The sequence below is a fragment of the Hypanus sabinus genome, chromosome 13, assembly GCF_030144855.1.
Source record: "Hypanus sabinus isolate sHypSab1 chromosome 13, sHypSab1.hap1, whole genome shotgun sequence".
Classification (NCBI taxonomy): domain Eukaryota; kingdom Metazoa; phylum Chordata; class Chondrichthyes; order Myliobatiformes; family Dasyatidae; genus Hypanus; species Hypanus sabinus.
The window spans coordinates 21,870,188-21,895,262 of record NC_082718.1 but is presented as its reverse complement, the minus strand read 5'-3'; the positions used below and the strand labels follow the sequence as shown (position 1 = coordinate 21,895,262).

Below are 25,075 nucleotides of genomic sequence, written 5' to 3'. Positions count from 1 at the left end.
GAAACATTTGGTCTAGCATTCGTTAGTCTGGCAACTGCTGCATGCTTTGACTCTGTAGGACAGACTTGTGCTTCTTATTTCTTAGAGATATAGCATGGTAACAGGCCTTTCTGGTACAATAGTCCTGCACCACCCATTACACCCATGTGACCAATTAACCTACTAACCTCTACACCACAGAAACATGAGAATCAACAGGAAACCCACATGCTCGCTGGGAGTGTGTACATACCCTTTACAGACTACAGCGGAATTGAACTTGGGCCGCGGTTGTTAATCTAACTACTACACCACTGTAATTAACTACATCTGACCAAACTCTAACATGATCTAACTCTCATTAATTACTTCACCAGTGACCTCAGCTGACAGTGCTGCTGACACTGAAGCTTTTAGTTATGAGGGGTGTAGATAGGCAAATGCAAGCAGGCTTTTTCCACTGAGGCTTGGTGAGACAAGAACTAGATGTCATAGGTCAAGGGTGAAAGGTGAAATATTTTAAAAGAGAACTTGAAGGGGAACTTCACTCAGAGGGTGGTGAGTGTGTGGAATGAACTTCAGTAGAAATGGTGGATGCGAGTTTGATTTTAACATTTAAGAGAGGTTTGAGTAAGTACATGGATGGGAAGGGTATAGAGGGCTATGGCCCAGCTTCGGGTCAATGAGACTAGGCAGAATAACAGTGTGGCACGACCAACTGGGCCTAAGGGCCTGTTTTTGTGCTAAGGTGCTTTATGACTCTCCAACAGTTCTTAGGAACACAACTGCCCATGGCTGCCCCACCATATTTAAAGGTATTAAGCTTTAAATTATAAACAAAACCTACATTATTCTCAGAATTTTAGAATTATTATTCCAAGATAATCAGGATCCACACAATCTTAGTCCTCTGGGTGGGAGAAACACAGCATTAACTGTGGCACTGTGTGAAGGAAGACTTCCTCCTGAACTACATATGGTGCAGGTTCTCTAAGCTGCTGTGTGCGGGGACGATCAACAGGCTCGCTGTCATTACAACCATAAAACCTGTAAAACGAGCTAAACTAGGGACTGCTGCAAAATCTGAAAAATATTAATTATTACGTCTTTGCAATGAATGGAGCTGCCCCAGAAACAAAGTTCACAAAACACATCAGTGCAGCCATGCCTGCCACATTCACAGTACAGACAATCGTTTTAAAGGATATCATCAACCCCAAGGTTGATTTCTGGGAGTTTAAACCAATACTAGAGACTAGAACACTGATAAATGTCGTAGTGTAGCAGTTAGCATGATGCTATTGCAGCTTGGGTCATCAGAATTTAATTCCAATGCAGTCTGTAAGGATTTTAAGGAGTGTACATCCTTCACATGTGCGCACGAGTTTCCTTTGGGTGCTCCAGTTTCTTCTCACAGTCCAAAGGCGTAGCAGTTAGTAGGTTAATTAGTCATTGCAAATTGTCTTGTGATTAGGCCAGAGGTTAAATAGGCTGGGGGGGTTGCTGGGCAGTGTGGCTCGTTGGGCCGGAAGAACCTGTTCTGCGCTGTATCTCTAAATAATTCTGCCCAAACCAAAAAATAGTGTGAATGGAAACCAGTAAATGTCAGCGAATCCAGAGGTAGAGGGCGAGTCCAAGTTCGAGGTGGGAAGTTGGAGGCCCAGTGACTGCAAGTCAAAGAGTCTGGAGCCAAGGACTGGGGACCCGGAGGCAGTCTGCCCTGGGATTGGAGGCCTGTATTTGAAAACACGGGGAAGTGGCTCGTTTCGCTGTTGTTGTTGTCGTGTTTTGTTGTTGCTGTTTGTGCTGTTCTACTGAACATTGTGGGCATTCTGTGTTGGCCCCAGAGTGTATGGAGATACTTGATGCCTGTTAACTCAAGCAACACCTTTCACTCTGTGTTTTGATGTACAGGTAATAAAAACAAATCTAAATCTAGATTGATTGATTTATTTATTGAGATACAACATGGAACATCATATACTAACTACCCTGAGATTCATTTTATTTTACTTGTTTATTTATTTAGAGATACAGGGTGGAATAGGCCCTTCAAACCCAACAAGCTGTGCCACCTTGCACCTCCCCCCACACCCAATTTAGCCCCAGCCTGATCACAGGACAATTTACAACCATCAGTTAACCTACCAACCAGTACATCTTTGGACTGCGGCACGAAACCAGAGCACCTTGAAGAAACCCACATAGTCACAGGGAGAACGTACACACTCCTTACAGGCAGCAGCAGCAAAAAATATCAAATCATTTATCCCCTTAGCATAGAAACATAGAAAATAGGTGCAGGAATAGGCCATTTGGCCCTTCGAGCCTGCACCGTCATTCAGTATGATCATGGCTGATCATCCAACTCAGAACCCTGTACCTGCTTTCTCTCCATACCCCTTGATCCCTTTAGCCACAAGGGCCATATCTAACTTCCTCTTAAATTTAGCCAATGAACCGGCCTCAACTGTTTCCTGTGCAGGGAATTCCACAGATTCACCACTCTCTGTGTGAAGAAGTTTTTCCTCATCTCGGTCCTAAAAGGCTGCCCCTTTATCCTTAAACTGTGACCCCTCATTCTGGACTTCCCCAACATCGGAAACAATCTTCCTGCATCTAGCCTGTCCAATCCCTTTAGAATTTTATACGCTTCAATAAGATCCCACCTCAATCTTCTAAATTCCAGTGAGTATAAGCCTAGTTGATCCAGTCTTTCTTTGTATGAAAGTCCTGCCATCCCAGGAATCAATCCGGTGAACCTTCTTTGTACTCCCTCTATGGCAAGAATGTCTTTCCTCAAATTAAGGGACCAAAGCTGCACATAATATTCTAGGTGCGGTCTCACCAAGGCCTTGTACAACTACAGTAGAACCTCCCTGCTCCTGTACTCAAATCCTTTTGCTATGAATGCCAAAATACCATTTGCCTTTTTCACCGCCTGCTGTACCTGCATGCCCACCTTCAATGACTGGTGTACAATGATACCCAGGTCTCGTTGCATCTCCCCTTTTCCTAATCGGCCACCGTTCAGATAATAATCTGTTTTCCTGTTTTTGCAACCAAAGTGGATAACCTCACATTTATCCACATTAAATTGCATCTGACATGAATTTGCCCACTCACCTAACCTATCCAAGTCACCCTGCATCCTCTTAGCATCCTCCTCACAGCTAACATCGCCGCCCAGCTTCGTGTCACCTGCAAATTTGGAGATGCTGCATTTAATTCCCTCATCTAAATCATTAATATATATTGTAAATAACTGGGGCCCCAGCACTGAGCCTTGCGGTACCCCACTAGTCACTGCCTGCCATTCTGAAAAGGTCCCGTTTACTCCCACTCTTTGCTTCCTGTCTGCCAACCAATTCTCTATCCACATCAATACCATACCCCCAATACCGTGTGCTTTAAGTTTGCACACTAATCTCCTGTGTGGGACCTTGTCAAAAGCCTTTTGAAAATCTTTTGAAAATACCACATCCACTGGCTCTCCCCTATCCACTCTACTAATTATATCTTCAAAAAATTCTATAAGATTCGTCAGACATGATTTTCCTTTCACAAATTCATGCTGACTTTGACCGATGATTTCACCTCTCTCCAAATGTGCTGTTATCACATCTTTGATAACCGACTCAAGCATTTTCCCCACCACTGATGTCAGACTAACTGGTCTATAATTCCCCGGTTTCTCTTTCCCTCCTTTTTTAAAAAGTGGGGTTACATTAGCCACCCTCCAATCCTCAGGAACTAATCCAGAATCTAAGGAGTTTTGAAAAATTATCACTAATGCATCCACTATTTCTTGGGCTACTTCCTTAAGCACTCTGGGATGCAGACCAACTGGCCCTGGGGATTTATCTGCCTTTAATCCCTTCAATTTACCTAACACCACTTCCCTACTAACATGTATTTCCCTCAGTTCCTCCATCTCACTAGACTCTAGGTCCCTTACTATTTCCGGAAGATTATTTATGTCCTTCTTAGTGAAGACAGAACCAAAGCAGTTATTCAATTGGTCTGCCATGTCTTTGTTCCCTATGATCAATTCACCTGTTTCTGACTGTAAAGGACCTACATTTGTCTTGACCAATCTTTTTCTTTTCACACATCTATAAAAGCTTTTACAGTCAGTTTTTATGTTCCCTGCCAGCTTTCTCTCATAATCTTTTTTCCCTTTCCTAATTAAGCCCTTTGTCCTCCTCTGCTGGTCTCTGAATTTCTCCCAGTCCTCAGGTGTGCCGCTTTTTTTTTTGCTAATTTATATGTTTCTTCTTTGGACTTGATACTATCCCTAATTTCCCTTGTCAGCCATGGGTGCACTACCTTCCCTGGTTTATTCTTTTGCCAAACTGGGATGAACAATTGTAGTTCATCCATGCGATCTTTAATTGCTTGCCATTGCATATCCACCATCAACCCTTTAAGTATCATTTGCCAGTCTATCTTAGCTAATTCACGTCTCATACCTTCAAAGTTACCCTTCTTTAAGTTCAGAACCTTTGTTTCTGAATTAACTATGTCACTCTCCATCTTAATGAAGAATTCCACCATATTATGGTCACTCTTACCCAGGGGGCCTCGCACGACAAGATTGCTAACTAACCCTTCCTCATTGCTCAATACCCAATCTAGAATGGCCTGCTCTCTAGTTGGTTCCTCAACATGTTGGTTCAGAAAACCATCCCGCATACATTCCAAGAAATCCTCTTCCTCAGCACCCTTACCAATTTAGTTCACCAAATCTATATGTAGATTGAAGTCACCCAGTATAACTACTGTTCCTTTATTGCACGCATTTCTAATTTCCTGTTTAATGCCATCCCCAACCTCACTACTACTGTTAGGTGGCCTGTACACAACTCCCACCAGCGTTTTCTGCCCCTTAGTGTTATGCAGCTCTACCCATATCGATTCCACATCCTCCAGGCTAATGTCCATCCTTTCTATTGCGTTAATCTCCTCTCTAACCACCTCCTTTTCTTTCCTGTCTATCCCTCCTGAATATTGAATATCCCTGGATGTTGAGCTTCCATCCTTGGTCACCCTGGAGCCATGTCTCTGTGATCCCAACTATACCATGTTCATTAATTTCCTTAGCTACAAGGAAAAGGCCCACAAAAACTCACTAACAACATCAACCTGCTGATTTTAGCAAGGCATTGTCTCAGGATTCAGGGCATGTTGCATAAACGAAAATTACCTGATACAAAACTTCTTCACCACTTAGCACAACACTAGGCAGTGCAGTAATCAGTTGGTAAATGTTTGAAATATATTCTCAAATATCAAAATAACCCCAGTTTGATTTAAGCTGGCATTCTTATTCTTTGAAATTAATATGCAATGGAAAATATGTTAAGCATAATTACGTAAATTCACAGCATAATAGCATAAACTTGAGTAGTATTAAGAATTCAGCCCTTTACTGCCATCTAGTGGTACTCCTACTGACATGAGTACACAGTTATGATCTACATCACAGTAATGATGTTTCACAGAGGTACCCAAATCTGCCAGAACTTGTGACAGTGGAGTGAAAGCTAAGTCAGCACCTTATGCAAGAAAAAAAATAAAAGAATTCATAATATCCCATCAATTCTTACTAATTTTTATTGATGCACTGCACTTTTTAAGTAGCTTTTACACTTTTTTCTGGACTATTATTCTTACTTTGTTCTAGCTCAATGCACTGTGTAATGAATGATTTGATTTGTATGAACAGTATGCAAGACAAGCTTTTCACCGTATCTTGGTACATGTGACAATAATAAGCCAATACTCAGTTGTCTCTCAATCAAGCAAGCTTTCAGAACATATAGAAAAATTTAACATATTTGGGCCTTCAGCCCAAGATGTTGTGCTGACCCTTTAAACAAGTTCAATCCAAACCCTTCCCTCCCACACAGCCCTCCACTGTTCTTTCATCCATGTGCCTAATAAGAGTTTTTTTTAAATGATCTGCCTTTTACCACCACCCTGGTAGCACATTCCACACACCCACCACTTTGTGTAAAAACAAAACTGCCTCTGACATTCCCCCTATACTTCCCTCCACTCACTTTAAAATCATTCCCTCTTGTATCAGCCATTTCTGCCCTGGGAAAAAAAAGTGCTGACTGTCAACTCTATCTATGCCTCTTATCATCTTGTACACCTCTATCATCACCATTCATTCTCCTTCGCTCCAAAGACAAAAGCTCTAGCTCGCTCAATCTTCCGTCATGAGACATGATCTCTAATCCAGACAGTAACCTGCAAGTAAAGGATCAAACATCGTGTCCCTGCAACCTCAGTGCAATCCTCTGATCCATTAAGTTACAGAAATCATGTCCCAATAACACCAGCTCAAGGGACACAGAAGATCTGTGAACTGCTTGAATCAGGTACCCTGCTATTCAAAAGTGCTGGCAAATAAACAGTCGGATTGGAAAAGTGAAGTGATTTAAGTTGGATGAATTTGTACAGCAACACTATGACCACCTTGTACTACAATGGACTTCTGCATTTTTTGTTCTACTTGTATCCTGTCTTGCAATAACTCATACTTGTGAATGTTGTGCCTGTGACGCTGCTACAGGTTTTTCATTGCACTTGTGCATATGACAATAAACACCACTGACTTCAGGAAAGTAAAATTAAATAAGGAAGAAATATCATGCAGAAAAAATAAAAATGAAAAAATTTTAAAGCATGAGGCACAACAAGGGCTCCACACTTTGGTTAACTTTCACAGAGACGTTAATTGGCTATCATTAATAATTCACTATAAAGGTATTTATTTATTTAGAGATTCAGCACAGAAAAGGACAATAGACAGTAGGTGCAGGAGTAGGCCATTCGGCCCTTCTAGCCAGCACTGCCATTCACTGTGATCATGGCTGATCATACACAATCAGTACCCCGTTCCTGCCCTCTCCCTATACCCCTTGACCCCGCTATCTATAAGAGCTCTATCTAACTCTTTTTTTTTAAACTTTTTTTATTGAGTTTTCAAATGATTACAGAAAGAAAAACATACATACCCTTCCCCCCTCCCCTTAGCCCCTCCCCCTAACATCCCTATAGAAAAAAAGAAAAAGAAGAAGAAAAAAAAAAGAAAGAAAGAAAGAGTGCCTGGATATCAGAAGATCCCCACATGCTCCATGGAGTTTGTAATAACTTTAGTACATATATTTATTTCTTTCCCCAAATAACCAATTATTTTATCTATCTAACTCTCTCTTGAATGCATCCAGAGACTTGGCCTCCACTGCCTTCTGGGACAGAGCATTCCACATATCCACCACTCTCTGGGTGAAAAAGTTTTTCCGCATCTCTGTTCTAAATGGCCTACCCCTTATTCTTAAACTGTGGCCTCTAGTTCTGGACTCACCCATCAGCGGGAACCTGCTTCCTGCCTCCAGCGTGTCCAATCCCTTAATAATCTTATATGTTTCAATCAGATATTCTGACCCAAGCTACACCACCCAGCAACCACCTATTTAACCTTAGCCTAATCATGGGACCAATTACAATAGTGTATTTAGTTAATATATATCCCATAGTAGGGAGCAATTTCATGACATAGGTCCTTTTCAATGAGACAGACAGCAAAAAAAATTTTCCACAAAGCCAACAGCACAATGCAGACAGTAACTAATACACACAGATCTAAACATGTAATTATCCCTCTCAGTGCAAAACATTACAGCACCGCTAGTCTCACCTTTACACTGACAACTAAATCTGGCCTATTTACTCCATATATTTAAACCAAAACTGGCGAAAGCCAACGGTTCTGACCATCAATTTCAGAGTTGAAAGATTATTATTTATCCATATAAATAATTTTGACTTTATTTATGTGGAGTAAGCTCTAAGTTTCTGAATCCTAGAGTCTACAGCTACCAGTGGTAACTTACTACACCAGTCTGACTGCAAGAGAACACTGTGATGGGAAGTTGTTCACTACCCCTTACAAGTAAGGAGGTCTGACTGGAATTCCAACAACTACCCCAGGCCTTGATGCACAGTGTTACCAATAAATTTGCAACCTGTTGTTGAGGACCACATTTTTACAAAAAGTTTAACATCGAAGATATTTTATCCAAAACAAATGTTGTTATTCATTCTACTTTAATTACTTGCAGCTGCAACACAAAATCCTGCATTGTTTTTCTTTTAACAAGCTCAGTGTATTTATGTGTGGAATGATCTGTTTGCACGGCACGCAGACAAAAGCTCTCCTCGGTATCGCAGTATGTTTGAGAATAATAAAGCAATACTTACGTTCTTTATCCTTTTCAACGAGCGATGAAGGTGGGGCGATTGCCGCTCCTCCCATAGCTGAAATACAAAATGAAGTTATCCAACGGCTTTTCCCAGAACAACAACTTGGCAAGTGCAAAATGAAAAGAAGTTAAAGCCGGCAGTCGCAACAACAAGCACCCAAATGAGGTTTTGGAGAAACATACCCGGTCAGGCAGCATCTACAGAGGGGAAGAAACAGTCATCGTTTCAGGCCAACCCTTCATCAGGACTAGAAAGGAGGTGGGCAGATGCCAGAATAAGAAGGTGGGCGGGGGGTGGGGGGGGGAAGGAGAAGTTGTAAGTGGGGGGTAGACCAGAGGTCAGAGAAATTGATGCTTTTGCCATTCAGCTGGAGGCTACCTAGATGGCTCCTCCAACCTAGGAGTTGTCTCATCATGGTAATAGAGGAGGCCCATGGAGAGGCATGACAGAATGGGAAGATGACAAATTGAAATGGGTGATTACCAGGAGATCCTACCTCTTGCAGTAGAGAGAGCAAAGGTGCTCAATAAACCAAACTGACTCGGGTCTCACTGGTGCAGGGGATGCCACACTCGGAGGGGTCAAGGGAGTCACAGAGAGAGTAATCCCTATAGAAAGCTGATAATGGGAGCAGGAAAAAAGTGGTTTGAGGCAGGATCCCATTGGAGATGGCAGAAGTTACAGAGAATGATGTGCTGGATATGGAGGCTTGTGGGGCGACAGGTAAGGACCCATCCCATTATGATGGCGGGAGGATGCGGTGACATGGAGGAGATGAGAGTGAAGGCAGAAAGCACCCACTTCTTTTTCGCCTTTCCTTCTCCTTCTCTTCATCATCTTCATCCGATTCTGGGTCTGGTCTTCTAGCAAAGCCGCTAGGCTGTTCATGGCGCTCCTTCCTCCGCCTGCAAGTTTCAACACAGGCACCGTACAATGAGAATTTCTCTCCAAAACAGCAAAACTGTTTTGCTAGCTTGGTAAAATTACTGTCAATCAATGGCAGATACAAGAAATTCTACAGAAACTGGAAATCTGAAGCAACACACACAAAATACTGGAGGAACTCAGCAAGTCAGGCAACATCTATGGACAGGAATAAACAATCGACATTTTAGCCGGACCTTTCATCAGGACCGTTGAGCCCTGATGAAAATTTCCCTCTTTAGATGAGAACTCAAACTCCCCAATAATTGAAGTCCTCCAACCTAGGTAATATCCTGGCAAATCTCCTCAGCAGCCTCCCCAATGCAATCACAGGCTTCCTCACAAACAGCAATCCCTGCAGAAAGTGGAGAGTGGGGAGAGGAGGAGATGTGTTTTGCGGCAGGTTCCCACTGAAGATGGCAGAAGTTACAGAGAATGATATGCTGTATACAGGGGCTCATGGGGTGACACATAAGAACTGGGGGAACCCTATCCATGTTAGGCAGCAGGAGGATGGGATGACAGCAGATGTACAGTGGAGTAGCAACCAGAACTGCAGAACACAATACTCCAAATAAAATCTAACCAATGTTTTGTAAAGTTGCCACAAAACATCCGAACTATTAAATCCTGTGCCTTAGGCTTTAAAGGCAAGCATGCCATACGTCTTCTTCACCACCCTATCCATCTTGTTTCTACTTATTAGAGCTGTATGACGTAACCATTAGATCTAATCAAGCATGAAAATAAAATCTGCAATGAACTGATCTAAAGATACCTGCTACCTGCTCTATACACTAATAGTGCATTGGCGCATGGCCAAGTGGTTAAGGCGTTCGTCTAGTTATCTGAAGGTCGCTAGTTCGAGCTTTGGCTAAGGCTTCCGTGTGTGTCCTTGAGCAAGGCACTTAACCACACATTGCTCTGCGACGACACCGGTGCCAAGCTGTATGGGTCCTAATGCCCTTCCCTTGGACAACATCGGTGGTGTGGAGAGGGGAGACTTGCAGCTTGGGCAACTGCCGGTCTTCCATTAAAAAAAACCCTGCCCAGGCTTGCGCCCTGGAAACTCTCCAAGGTGCAAATCCATGGTCTATTGAGACTAATGGAGGCCTACACACACTATTAGTTCATAATACCTGTACCAGTATTTGAATTATGTGCTGCTACTTTGCACTCATGCATTATTCCAGAACTATTTCTCTGTAAAGTATTTCCCCACTCCTCTGCCACCATGAGGGAACTTGTATCAACACTCTCACCTTCCAAAGAATTCTGTGAACTTTGAAGGTTGGTAGTGTTATGGATAGTGTAGAAGGTTGTTGTAGGTTACAACAGGACATTGATAGGATGCAGAGCTCGTCTAAGAAGTGGCTGATGGAGTTCATTCAGAAGAGTGCAAAGGGATAAACTTTGGAAAGTAGAACTAGAAGGCAAAGCACAAGGTTAATGGCAGGATTCTTAGCAGCGTGGAGGAACTGAGAGGTTTTGAGGCCCAAATCCCTCAAAGTTGTCTTGCAATTGATAAGGTGGTTAAGAAGGTATGTGGAGTGTTGGCCTTCATAAGTTGGGGGATTGAATTCAAGAGCCACGACAAGGTAGTGTTGCAGCTTTGTAAAACTTTGGTTAGACTACAATTGGAGTATTGTGTTTGGTTCTAGTCACTGAACAGAAGGAAACAGGAAAGATGTGGAAGCTTTAATAAGAGTGCAGAGGAGATTTAGCAGGGTGCTGCATGGAACAGAAAGCAAGTCGCATGAGGTGAGGTTGAGTGAGCTAAGGTTTTGCTCTTTGGAGCAAAGGACATTACAAAGTGAGCTGATGGAATAGTTTATAAGATGATAAGAGGCATAGAGAGCCAGCGCCTTTTCCCCAGGGCAGAAATTATTAATATGACAGAGCATAATATTAAGGTGACTGGTGGAAAGTATTGTGTGGGGGGTGGAATTGTCAGAGATAACTTTTTTTTAAAAAAAACAGAGTGCTGGGTATGTGGAATGCTGTGCCAAGGGTGGTAGTGCAGACAGGTACATTTGGGAAATTTCAGAAACTTTTATGTAAGCATGAGAATGAAAGAAAAATGGAGAGCTATGTAGGAGGGAATTTCAGATTGAACGTTGAATAAGTTAACAGACAGGCACAATATTCTGGGCTGAAGGGCCTGTAGTGCTCTATGTTCTATGAACTGTTATTGGGGCTGTCCGCAGGAAGTGACACACAACAAGTACAAGCTGCATTTAAACTTCTGAGTGGGACCACAGAAGAATTAAGAACGTTTTTTGTTGGGATCAGAATTTCATTAACAAGGTTTCGTGGAAATCCTAAACCTATACCTGATGGCCGTGGCACTAATACCACAGATGCACCGTGGACGAGCCTCATCACAGTCGGGTTTTGGAAGAGAAATTGTTTTCAAATTACTTACTTCTCTCTTTCTTCAATTTCTTTCTGCCGTTCCAGCTCGCGTTGTCGCTGCCTGTCTTCGCGCTGACGCTTTACAACTTTCTCATAGTCATTTGGGTACATGGGATCATACTCGTCAGCCAGTGGAATCAGTACCTCTCCTGTCGAGAATCCACTCGGTACTGGGTCCTTGGAAGGAGTAACAGAATTTGAGGTTCTAATTAAATGTAACTCCTGCATGACCTGAATAAAGCCCTCACTGGCAGATCTGCTCTCAATGAATAAAACAACTGTTATATTGTTCTATTGGTCACCAGTACCTGCGTGAAGAAATGTCTTTATTTTCTGTCTGCACAAGCTTTAGCAACAGAGACAGGAAAATTGGGTAAAAGAGGATTGGCATCTGAGCAACACACACAAAATGCTGGAGGAACTCAGCAAGTTAGGCAACATCTATGGAGGACAATAATCATTTGACGTTTCAGGCCAAGCCCCTTTATCAGGAAAGGAAGGGGGCAGAAGCCAGAAAAAGGTGGGGGGAGGGGGGGGAGTACAAGATCGAAGGGGATGCGTGAAGCCAGCTGAGGGCAGGCAGATGGGTGGGAGAGGGGTGATGATGTGAGAAACTGGGAGGTGAAAGGTGAGGTAATGGGCTGGGGAGGAGTCTGAAAGGACAGTGGACTATGGAAAAATGGGAATGCGGTGGGAATCAGAGGAAGCCGATGGGCAAGTCGTGGACGGAGGAGGGAAAGAGAAGGGTAGGAGGGCCACCAGAGTGAGGGAAAGCAAAAGGACGTGGTGGAAAACTGAGGAGAGTTAAGCTGGAGAAATCGATGCTCATACCATCAGGTTGGAGACTTCCCAAATAGAATATGAGGCGTTGCGCCCCAACATGTGTTCGGCCTCCATGTGGTAGCAGAGGTGACCATGGATAAACTCGTCAGTGTGGGAAGGGGAAGTGGAAGTGAAATAGGCAGATCCTACTCTTAAGGCAGACAATGCAGTCCATCAAACTGAGTTGTGTTTCACTGATGTAGAAGAGGCTGCCCTGAGACCACCAAAGACAATAACAGACTCAGAATGACAGACTCGCAAGTGAAGGAATTAAAATACTCAGATGACACATGAGTATTTATCTGTTTGAATCAAAGTGGAATCATACCACATGAACATTACCCCACATGGAACATTGTTCATTTAAAAAAAATTATGGCCAATGTAATTACTGTATCTCATTTTCTTGACAAAATACAATATTTTACCTTCATAAACTAGGCTGTAAAAAATTGATCATTTATAACACGATTTAAGATCATGTTGGGTCTTCTTCTTCATCGCCACTATCCTGCACCGATTCCCTTAAAATCCAAAAAGCTATCGATTTCAGCCTTGACCATACTCAGTGATGGATCCGCCTCTTGGATAGAGAATTCCAAAGATCACTATCCCCCCTGGAGAAATCTTTTCACTTTCGTCCTGATTTGGTCAATCCCTTGTTTTATGACCAGCTTCCATCCAGGGAAACACAGAGCATTTCAGCACAGTGCAGGTCTTTTGGTCCATCTTATAGCCTATTCCAAGATCAATCTCACATTTCCTTCTCATGTAGCCTTCCATTTTACTCTCTTAACCACCTGCCCATCTAAGAATCTCTTAAGTACCCTTAAGCATCTGCTTCCACCAGGTAGTGCATTCCACGCACCCACTACTCTCTTGTGTAAAAAAAAACCTACCTCTGACAACATCCCCCCTATACTTTTCTGCAGTCACCTTAAAATGATGGCTCCTCATATTAGCCACATATACTCTGCAAAAAAAAGTCTTTGGCTATCCACTCTTATCAATGTCTCTTACCATCCTGTACACCTCTATCAAGCCACCACTCATCCTCCTTTGTTCAAAAGAGAAAAGGTCCAGCTCACTCAAACCGTCTTCATAAGACATGCTTTCCAATCCAGGCAGCATCGTGGTAAATCTCCTCTGTAACACCTCCACATCCTTCCGAAAATGAGGCTCCCAGAACTGGTTACTCTTTTCAATTCTAAGAATTCTGTACATTTTAAATGGGATCACCTTTCATTCTTTACACCTTTAAGGGAGTTAGGACTAACTCAGAATCAGATTTAGTATCACCAGCAAATGCAATGGAATTTGTCAGCAGTACATTGCAATACATAACAAAAAAAACTAAGTCACTATAAGATATATATAACTAAATAGGTAGTGCAAAAAGAGAGCAAAAAAAGAAAAAGGAAAGTGAGGTAGTGTACATGGGCTCATTGTCATTCACAAATCTGATGGCAAAGGGGAAGAAGCTGTTCCTAAAGCAATGAATGTGTGTCTTCAGTCTCCTGTACCTCTTTTTCTAATGGTAGCAATAAGATGAGGGCATGTCTTGAGGGATGAGGGTACTTAATGATGGATACCTTTTTGAGGCATTACATTATAAAGATGTCCTCAATGCTGGGAAGGAAAATGCCCATGAACAGGAACTTCCTGTTCCTTCCCCAATCCTGGAACTCCCTCTGTAACAGCAATGTTGATACCCACATCTCAAGGACTGCAGTGGTTTCAGAAGGCAGCTCATCAATACCTTCTCAAAGGCAATGAATGATGTACAATAAACACTGGCAGAGTCTGTAGAGTTCATATCCCTTCACTGTGGACATTTCTGGCACTTTCCCCTTCTTTGGATAGGGAGAACTTTACACAATAATCCAATTAGAGTCTAAACAGGGATACAAGTAATACCAGTAGGACATATTTACTGTTGTGCTCAGATCCTTCTGCAACCAAAAACAACCTAGACACTGAGTTTTTTACTGTAGCAGCACATCAGTTTTCAGTGACGTGCAAACAGCCAGTTGGGTTCCTCCAAGAATCAGATTCAGATTTATTTGCATGCACATTGAAATAGACAGTAAAATGCATTGTTTGCATTAACAACCACTACACCTTAAGATGAGCTGGGGGCAGACTGTAAGTATCACCACACATTCTGGGGCCAACCTATCAAGTCCACGATGCTCAGCAGCACAACGCAGAACACAACGAGCGACAAAACAACAACAGCAAAAGAAGCCCTGTTTCATCCCACCCAAGCACATACAGAGTCCTCTAACCCCAGGGCAGGCAGCCTTCAGCCTTGTGGATTCATACATCGGACCTTCGACTTCCTCAGTGGACTCACAGAGATTCACAGACCCAGGACTTCCAATCAACCTTTGAGCTTTGATGTTAAATCCCAATGACCTTTGGGCTTTGATCTGTATTTCTGATCAAGATTTAGACTTTGATCTTCAGTATCGACCCAGAACTTGCCAACGTTGATGAATGAAGCACCACAGAACAGCCAGCAATATAATCTCACATTTTCCAACAATACGTCCATCTGCTGTGCCTTCGTAAATTCGCAAATCCCCTTGAATGCCACTTAGCTTTGCATCATTAACATTCATGGACATATTCCATCAGTCCCCTCATCCATACATTAAAGACTGAGAACACATTTGTAATAACTCTGCCAGCATTAACGAATCACACCGGCAACATTAACATTATCTGACAACCTACACACTTCCAGGACCCTGTGCATTCCAGAGCAACACACACAAAATCCTGAAGGAACTCAACAGGAGAGGCAGCATCTATGGAGAGGAATAAACATTTCAGGCCCAAAATGTCAACTGTTTATTCCTTTCCATGGCAACCTGATCTGAATTCCTCCAGCATTTTATATATGTGCTGCTCTGGATTTTCAGTATCTACAGAATCTCTTGTGTCTGTGATCTCTAGCAATTATTCTCACAATCTTATAACATCTACTTGTGCACCCTGGATGCAATCCATCATACTTCATTGACAAATTTTGACAAAGGATTTTGAACTGAAACATTTACCGTTTCTTTCAACAGATGCGGCCTAACCTGTGGAGTGTTTCCAGGATTTTCTCTTTGTTTTCAGATTTCCAGCATTTGCATCTTTTTTGATTTTCACCAATAAAATTTAAACACTTAGATATGAACTGAGTTGGGTTTTGTTCAAAGTTCACAGAGTAGATATAAGGGTTAATGAACCAACAGTATTCAGTACTCACCAACCAATGACAATAAAACGCAACTGGTTATGGTGGTTCCTGGTCTGATAGTGCAAGGATTTCAAACCTACAGTGCTGTAGCACATTCCTGAATTCCCTCCCCAGTCATCGTCCTTGCCTCAGCTAGAAGAAAAATATTACATAGTAATTAAAATTTATAATTTCTTACCTTTAAACCAGATGCTATATGAGGTGGTGTATCAACAATCTGTCGGTCTTCCCCTGCAGTGCCTCGCTTCAGGTCTATCACAGGAGCTAAAACGGTACTCTGCTTTGATCGCTGTGTCTACAAACACAGAAAGAAAGTGTCTCCAAGTCATAGTGGTATCAATATGAAAATGTCTCATTGTAAAGACAGCACAATGCAAAGCAATTAAAATAAAACTGTACAACACAGAACACTGTACACTAATAGCTTAGCAGAATCAGATTCATGATCACTGATGTTGGCTCTCTGTGTTTATTTTCTGATCCTTAGGTTCTTCCGGGAGTCAGGAATAATGAGCAATCTTAATTCTAATGATTGTTTATTTCGGAGAACAAACAAACCTACTAATACTAAGCAAACTAAGTAAAGAGCTGGGTGGTAGTAGGCCTCCGTTAGTCTCGATAGACCATGGACTTGCACCTTGGAAAGTTTCCAGGGCGCAAGCCTGGGCAAGGTTTTTTTTTTATGGAAGACTGGCAGTTGCTCAAGCTGCAAGTCTCCCCTCTCCACACCACCTATGTTGTTCAAGGGAAGGGCATTAGGACCCATACAGCTTGGCACCGGTGTCGTCGCAGAGCAATGTGTGGTAAGCCAAGGCTCGAACTAGCGACCTTCAGATCACTAAATGAATGCCTTAACCACTTGGCCACGCGCCAACACAAAATAGTTGGTAAGAGGTAAATGAACGGCAAATAGTGCAAAGATAAAAAGATAACGCCTCTGAAAAATCCACTTTTATAGATAAGGAAAATTCCTTAGATATAAATAAACTAGTTAACAGGCTACATAATTAAAACAATAACATCACATCACATGCAAATATGCTAATACTTAGCCAATGAAAAATGAGAAAAGTGATAAACTGTTAGTTTAACTGCTATACCACTTTCTACCAGTATGTGGAGACAAACCACCATATTCTGTGAAAAATACATAAGTTCGATTAGAAGTACAGATCTTATAAGTAGTATTAAAAAAAACACTAGTTTCCAACACTGACTTCTATAATAACGTTGTTGTTTTGCAACAGCGGTACACTGCAAAAACATGAAATTCTATAAGTTACAGAAACAAATAAATAGTGCGATAAGAAAGAAATAGTGAGGTAGTATTTCATGGATCGTTTCAAAATCCGATGCGAGGGGGAGAAGCTACAGCACCAATGGCCTAAGACCAGTTGTGCCACTGTCTGTAAGGAGTTGTACAGTCTTTCTTTGACTGGGTGCTCCAGTTTTCTCCCACAAGCCAAAGACGTACCACACGTGCTAGTAGGTTAATTGGACATATCGGCGCAATTCGGTGGCCTGTCACTGTGCTGTATCTCTACATAAAATATAAATCAGCTGTTTCTAAATCATCAAGTGTGGGTAAAACATCAGAGAAAAGCCATCTGTGACAAACTTGGAGAATTTACTGTGACTGCAGAGAAGTAACAGTTATCTGCACAGGCTACGCAAAGAAACAGAAATCGCAATTGGATGGGAAATAAAGACAGTTCATTTTACATTTCCCACTTTTACCCAGGATATTGAGCCATCAGGTCATTCAAAGCTTATGGGCCTATCACTCAATACGCTCAATCTCAACTCCACTTTAACCAAATAATGCAAGTGCTAGCTGGGGGAAAAAATATTGGCGAGTTTTTGCAAGTGACAGCAAAGATGAAGATGGAAATGGTTCTTTACTCAGGTAGGAAAAGTATCAGAAACCTGAGGAAATACCACTGGGTATCATTCAACCACAGGTCAGTCAACATAAAAGGTCTCAATCAGAACTTTGATAGTAGGCTAAAATTATTTGAAAGAAAATGAGGAATTAAAAAGGTGTTACCTTTGCTTGTGTAAGTGTTGCTTTCTTCACCTGAAGCTGAGATTGAAGAAGTTTGAAGTTTTTGGACCAGCCTTCAGTTTTGGAGTCACTGGTTTCCACACCCAGGTCATCATAGAGAGACATTGTGCTTTCTCCTCAGAGCTGGAATGGACAGAAAGGTACATCAGCATAATTTAATCTGTAAGGAAACAATCACCAATGCTTCAAGAATCTTCCATTGCTCCCCAGTGGGCTCAAGCATGTTGGAGGTGAAATTAGTGGTTCAGGTGATGCTGTTACTCACAGCTCCTAGGACACAAGACCAATCGTGACCCCAGGTGTGTGCAACTTGCCCATTCTCCCTGTGCCCAGATTTCCATTGAGTGCTTTGGTTTCCTCCCACACCCCAAAGACGTGATGGATGGTAGAATAATTATAGTATCACAGAGCACCACAGCACAGAAACAGGTCCTTCAGTTCATCTAGTCCGCTCCGACTTGATCTTCTTTCTAGTCCCATCTCCTTGTACCTGGACCACATCCCTCCATACCCCTCCCATCCACACATCTATCAAACTTCTCTTAAAAGCTGCAATCAAACCCGCAATCACCACATCCACCAGCATCTTGCTTCCCCACTCGCACCATCCTCTGAGTGAAGAAGTTCACCCTCAGACTCCCCTTAAATATTTTACCTTTCACCCTTAACCTATGATTAATAGTTCTAGTCTCACCCAAACCCAGTGGAAAACACCTCCCCACCCTATCTATATTAAAACTGTCTTCATCCTCCTACATTTCAGAGAATAAAGTCCTAACCTATTCAACTCTCCCTATAATCCAGGTCCTCAAGTCCTGGCAACATCCTTGTAAATTTTCCCAAACTCTTTCAAGCTTATTGGTATCTTTCCTGCGGATAGGTGACCAGAACTGAACATGCAAATTCACTCTCACTAATGTCTAATACAACTCCAACTTAATATCCCAACTCCTGTATTCAATGCACTGATTTATGAAGGCCAATGTATGAAAAGCTCTCTTTACAACCCTATCTATCTGTGATGCCACTTTCAAGGAATCATTGATCCGTACTCCCAAATCCTTTGGTTCTACTGCAAACGCCAGAGCCCTACCATTCTCTATTGTTATTGTTGAGTGCCGCTGAGTCATCACAACTCATGGCGACCCTACGGACAGTGTAGCTGTCCATAGGGTTTTTGTCGCAAGATGCAGAAGCAGATTGATAGGCCTTTCTTCTGCACAGGTGCCGCTGTTGTCCAGGTTGGGACGCAGCCAGATTCTAACTCAGGACCAACCGCTCTGAAGTCCAGTGCTGATGCCACTACACCACTGGCTGGCCCAACCGTTCTCAATAGGGGCTAAACGGGAAATTAGTGAGCGTGAGGAAGACAGGCGAGTTACAGAGCCAAAAGAAAACACAGAAATTCAAGTTGCTGGGAATCTTCTCTAGCCGTCCCAGGTAAAAAGTGTTCAAGAAGAAACAGAACCGGCGAGAGGCGTACAAAGAATGAGGACAATGACAAGCTGGAGCAACATGGAAGCATAGCAGTTAGCATAACCCTATTACAGCACCAGTGACTTCCACCGCTGCCTGTAAGGAGCTAGTATGTTCTGTCTGTAACCTCATGGGATTCCTCTGGGTGCTTTGGTTTGCTTCCACATCCCGAAGATGTACAAGTTATTAAGTTAATTGATCATATGGGTACAATTGGGCAGTGTGAGCGCGATAGGGAAGAAGGGCCCATTTCTGAGTTGTTTCTGTCAGTGAAGTATAAAACTAAAACATGCCTTTGGTCGGATTCAGGTGAAAGTTATAGAGGAGTGCAGTAGAACATGCAAAGAACTGAAAGGTATAAATGGAATAGGGAGTGAGAGGATTTTTTAAAAAATTACATAATATTGGGACAACAACTTCTCACACAGCAGACAGCCAGGTACCTGGGTTCAGTCCCGAACTCTAGTGTTGTCTGGGTGCAGACTACACATTCTCTGACTACGTGAGTTCCTCCAAATGGTTGCTTCCCTCCCAAATATCAAAGAACTGTTGGCTGGTAGGTTAATTGGAAACAGCAATTTACATAGTGTGCATGGGTGTGGGGTTACATAGAATAGATAAAGGGGATGCAGTGGATGTTCTATACTTGGGCTTCCAGAAGGCCTTTGACAGGTGCCCCACGTGAGGCCGCTTACCAAGTTAAGAGCCCTTCGTATTACAGGAAAGTTACTGGCATTGTTAGAGCACAGCATTGGCTAATTGGTAGGAGGCAGCAAGAGGGGATAAAAGGATCCTTTTCTGGTGGCTGCCAGTGACTAGTGGTGTTCCGCAGGGATTGGTGTTGGGACTGCTTCTTTTTATGCTGTATATCAATGATTTAGATAATGGAATAGATGGCTTTGATGCCAAGTTTGCAGATGATACCAAGATTGGTGGAGGGGCAGGTAATGGTGAGGAAACAGGTAGGATGCAGAAGGACTTGGATTAGGAGAATGAGCAAGGAGGTTGCAAATGAAATAACATGGTCATGCACTTTGGTATAAGAAATAAATGTGCAGACTATTTTCTAAATGGGGAGAAACCCCAAAAATCTGGGATGCAAATGGACTTGAGAGTTAACTTGAGGAAGTTGGAGGTGAGGAAGGCAAGTGCAATGTTAGCACTCACTTCAGGAGGTCTGGAATACAACAGCAGGGGAGTGATGCTGAGGCTTTATAAGGCATTGGTGAGGCCTCACCTTGAGTAATGTGAACACTTCTGGGCTTCTCATCCAAGAAAGGATGTGCTGGCATTGGAGGCAGCTCAGAGAAGATTCACAAGGATGATTCCGGGAATGAAAGGGTTATCATCTGAGGAATGTTTGATAGCCCTGGGTCTGTATTCACTGGAATTTAGAAGGATGGGGGGAGGAAGAATCTCATTGAAACCTTTCGACTGCTGAAAGGTCTAGACAGAGTAGATGTGGAAAGGATATCTCCCATGGTGGGGAAGTCCAGGACAAGAGGGCACAGCTTCAGGATAGTGGAGTATCCATTTAAAACAGAGGTGCAGAGAAATCTCTTTAGCCAAAGGGTGGTGAATTTGTGGAATTTGTTACCTCAGGCAGCTGTGGAAGCCAGGTTATTGGGTGTATTTAAGGCAAAGCTTGATTGGTTCTTGATTGGCCACTGTATCAAAGGTTACGGGAAGAAGGTCAAAGAATGGGGCTGAGGAGGGGATTAAAAAATGATCAGCCATGATTCAATGCCAGAGCAGACTCAATCGATCAAATTGCCTAATTCTACTTCTGTGTCCCATTGATAGAGAACAGGTCTAGAACAATAGAAGTTCAGGGATACCTCAGACAGTTGGCATAATCTCAACATCCTAAGCGGCTTTCCTCTACGTCCTGAGGAAACATTGGTCACAATATTAATGCTATTACAGTGCCAGTGGAAGATCAATTCCTCCACTGCCTGCAAGTCATTTGTATGTTCTCCCTGTAACCACATGGGTTTCCTCTGAATGATCCCATTTCTTCCCACGTTCCAAAGATGTACGGGTTAGTACGTAATATGGATGCAACTTGTTGGTGCAGACTTGTATAGAGTCATAGAGCACTACAGCACAGAAACAGACCCTTTGGCCCATCTAGTCTATACCAAAATGCTGTTTAATATTGGCTTGTTGAGCCAGAAGGGTCTATTACCATGCTATATCTCAAAATAAAATAAAATACCGAGGGCTGAAGACCCAGTCAAAAATTACAGCCCTTAATCCAGGTTAAGAATTAAGTATCACTAAGCTTTAAATGAAGATAGGAACAGATTTCTCTCTTAATTACCAATGAAGCAGCTCTGATTTTAAGAATGGCTTGATAAAACAATAGTATTGCAGATGCTGGAATCTGGAACAAAACACAATGTGCTGAAGGAGATGAGGTTACCAATGCTGGAAACTTGGAACATCATACCAAAGCACCCAAGGAACTCAGCGGGTCAGGTAGAATCAAGACAGAATGGACAGTCAACATTTCGGGTCGAGACCCTTCATCCGGACTAAACATTGCTTATATCTAGTCATACATTTTAAGATTATAAATCAAAAATATTTACTCTAAGTGGAAGAATGCAACTGGATTAATGATTTGCTCAAAGCAGCAAAACTAACAGTCTACAAATCAAGAAGCTGAGCTTAAACCCAAAGAAAACAGAGCAACACTACAACATAACACCAGAACAAGTGCATCAAAACAGCAAATCAGCTTGGAACAACACAAGCCTGAAGAGAGCAAATCTGAACATTGAGCTAGAACAAGCAAAATTAATACAAATCCACCAGGAGCATGAAGACTGACAAGGCTACTGGCTACCTGCACTGAGTACATGAGGAAATCTGGACCAACAGCACAGTCTAGTTTTGTCAAACTATTTCAAAGTTCAAAGTAAATGTTATTATCAAAGTACAAGCAGTTGCAAGGAAAAGTTAGTGAACCCTTTGCAATTACCTGGTTTTCTGCATTAGTTACTCATAAAATGTGGTCTGATCTTCATCTAAGTCACAATAATAGACAAACACAATTTGCCTATAATAGTATACAAACAATTGTACTTGTTCTTGTCAATACCGAGTAAACCAGGGGTGTCAAACTCATTTTAGGTCACGGGCCGGATTGGGCAAAATGCAGCTTCATGCAGGCCGGATCAGTCGGGCGCGTGCGAACGCAGCTTTCATTGCCTCCGATTTTTCAGCCTGTTCTCAAGTGTCTCAGTCTCTGCTATAACTACAAAGTGTTTCACTTCACGAGTTCCATTTCTTATGAAGAAGACTGCTGAGCAAGCATTATTTTTATGATTGGTATTAACTTACAATCATAGGCTTCATATCGCCGGGCCATTAATAATTAAAATAATAGATCTATCTAAAATGATCTCGCGGGCCGGATATGGCCCGCGGGCCTTGGTTTGACACCTATGGAGTAAACCATTTAAACAATCAGAATCTTGGTTCAAAAAGTATGTGAACCTCTTGGTTATCCACTTTGGTTGCAAGAACAGGAAAACAGATTATTATCTGAATGGTGGCCGATTAGGAAAAGGAGAGGTGCAACGAGACCTGGGTGTCATTGTACACCAGTCATTGAAGGTGGGTATGCAGGTACAGCAGGCAGTGAAAAAGGCAAATGGTATGTTGGCATTCATAGCAAAAGGATTTGAGTACAGGAGCAGGGAGGTTCTACTGCAGTTGTACAAGGCCTTGGTGAGACCACACCTAGAGTATTGTGTGCAGTTTTGGTCCCCTAATCTGAGGAAAGACATTCTTGCCATAGAGGGAGTACAAAGAAGGTTCACCAGATTGATTCCTGGGATGGCAGGACTTTCATATGAAGAAAGACTGGATCGATTAGGCTTATACTCACTGGAATTTAGAAGATTGAGGGGGGGATCTTATTGAAACATATAAAATTCTAAAGGGATTGGACAGGCTAGATGCAGGAAGATTGTTTCCGATGCTGGGGAAGTCCAGAACGAGGGGTCACAGTTTAAGGATAAAGGGGAAGCCTTTTAGAACTGAGATGAGGAAAAACTTCTTCACACAGAGAGTGGTGAATCTGTGGAATTCTCTGCCACAGGAAACAGTTGAGGTCGGTTCATTGGCTATATTTAAGAGGAAGTTAGATATGGCCTTTGTGGCTAAAGGGATCAGGGGGTATGGAGAGAAAGCAGGTACAGGGTTTTGAGTTGGGTGATCAGCCATGATCATACTGAATGGTGGTGCAGGCTCGAAGTGCCGAATGGCCTACTCCTGTACCTATTTTCTATGTTTCTAGGGTAATGTCTTCTACAAAAGTGTTCCAATCAATGAGATGAGATTGGAGGTGTGGGTTGTAGAAGTGCCCTGCTCTATAAAAAAACATACACACAAACTCAGGTTACTGACAGATCCTGTCCTTTTCAAGAAAAATCGGTTTATATGAGCCATGCCTTGATCAAACCAACTTTCAGAGGCCCTTAGAAAAAGAACTGTTGAGATGCACGAAGCTGGAAAAGGCTACAAAAGCATTTCTAAAGACCTGAGTGCTCATCAGTCCACAACAAAAGAAACTGTCTGCAAATGGAGAAAATTCAGTACTGTTCCTGCTCTCCCTAGGAGTGGGTGTCCTGTAGAGATCACACCACGAGCACAACACGCAAAGCTGAAAGAGATGAAAAAGAACCCAAGGGTAACAGCAAAAGACCTGCAGAAATCTCCAGAACTTTCTAAAGTCTCTTTCATGTGTCCACTATAAGAAAAGCACTGAACAAGAATGGTGCTCATGGAAGGACACCACGGAGGAAACCATCGCTCTCCAAAAAAACATTGCTGCACTTCTCAAGTTTACAAAAGACCACAACGTTTCTGGGACAATGCTCAGTGGATAGATGAGACAAAAATTGAACTTATTGGCTGAAACGCACACTGCTGCATTTGGAGGGAAAAGGGCACTGCACACTAACACCAAAACCTCATCCCAACTGTGAAGCATGGTGGAAGGAGCATCATGGTTTGGGGCTGCTTTCCTGCCTCAGGGCCTGGGCACCTTGTGAATGTTGAGGGAACAATGAATTCAAATTTGTATCAAGACATTTTACAGGAGAATGTCAAGGTAGCAGTCCGTCACCTGAAGCTTAATAGAAGTTGGATGATACCATAAGACAATGATCTGAAAAACAAGAGTAAATCAACAACAGAGAGGTTTAAAAAGAAGAAAATGTGTGTTTTGGAATGGCCAAGTCAGAGTCCAGACCTTAACCCAGTTGAGATGTTGTGGCATGACCTGAAGGAGGCTATTCATGCAATATATCGCAGAAATATTGATGAATTGAAACAATTTTGTATGGAGGAATCGTCTAAAATTCCTCCTCACCATTACTCAAGTCTGATCAGCAGCTACAGGAAATATTTGGTGGAGGTTATTACTGCTACAGGAAGTTCTACCAGTTATTAAATACAAGGATTCACATACTTTTTCCAGCCTGGGCTATGAATAATTAAACGAATTCAAGAAAGACATGAGAAGCACAATTGTTTGTGTATTATTAGTTTAGGCAGATTGTGTTGGTCTATTATTGTGACCTAGATGAAGATCAGACCACATTTTATGAGCAATTAATGCAAAAAAGCAAGTAATTGCCAAGGGCTCACAAAGCTTTTCTTGCAGTTATATATGCCACCATATACAACCCTGAGATTCATTTTCCTGCAGGCATACTCAGTAATGCTATAGAATAATAACTATAACAGGATCAATGAAAGATTGAGTGCAGAAGACAACAAACTATGTAAATGCAAATATAAATAAATAATAATTAATAACAAGACATGAGATAAAGAGTCTTTAAATT

The 25,075-nt window shown here is 42.3% G+C and overlaps 1 protein-coding gene across 2 annotated transcripts in view; it reads right to left on the bottom strand.

Moving 5' to 3' along the window:
- Nucleotides 1-25,075, bottom strand: part of rbm17 (RNA binding motif protein 17) — a 62,739-nt gene that overhangs the window by 31,517 nt on the left and 6,147 nt on the right. For both annotated transcript variants that reach the window (XM_059987310.1, XM_059987311.1), the window contains exons 2-6: nucleotides 17,718-17,858; nucleotides 15,849-15,965; nucleotides 11,606-11,772; nucleotides 9,058-9,161; nucleotides 8,254-8,310 (exon numbers count right to left, since the gene is read on the bottom strand). In XM_059987310.1, the coding sequence (XP_059843293.1) occupies nucleotides 8,254-8,310; nucleotides 9,058-9,161; nucleotides 11,606-11,772; nucleotides 15,849-15,965; nucleotides 17,718-17,840 (568 nt within the window). In that variant the 5' untranslated portion in view covers nucleotides 17,841-17,858. The remainder of the gene's footprint in view (nucleotides 1-8,253; nucleotides 8,311-9,057; nucleotides 9,162-11,605; nucleotides 11,773-15,848; nucleotides 15,966-17,717; nucleotides 17,859-25,075) is intronic.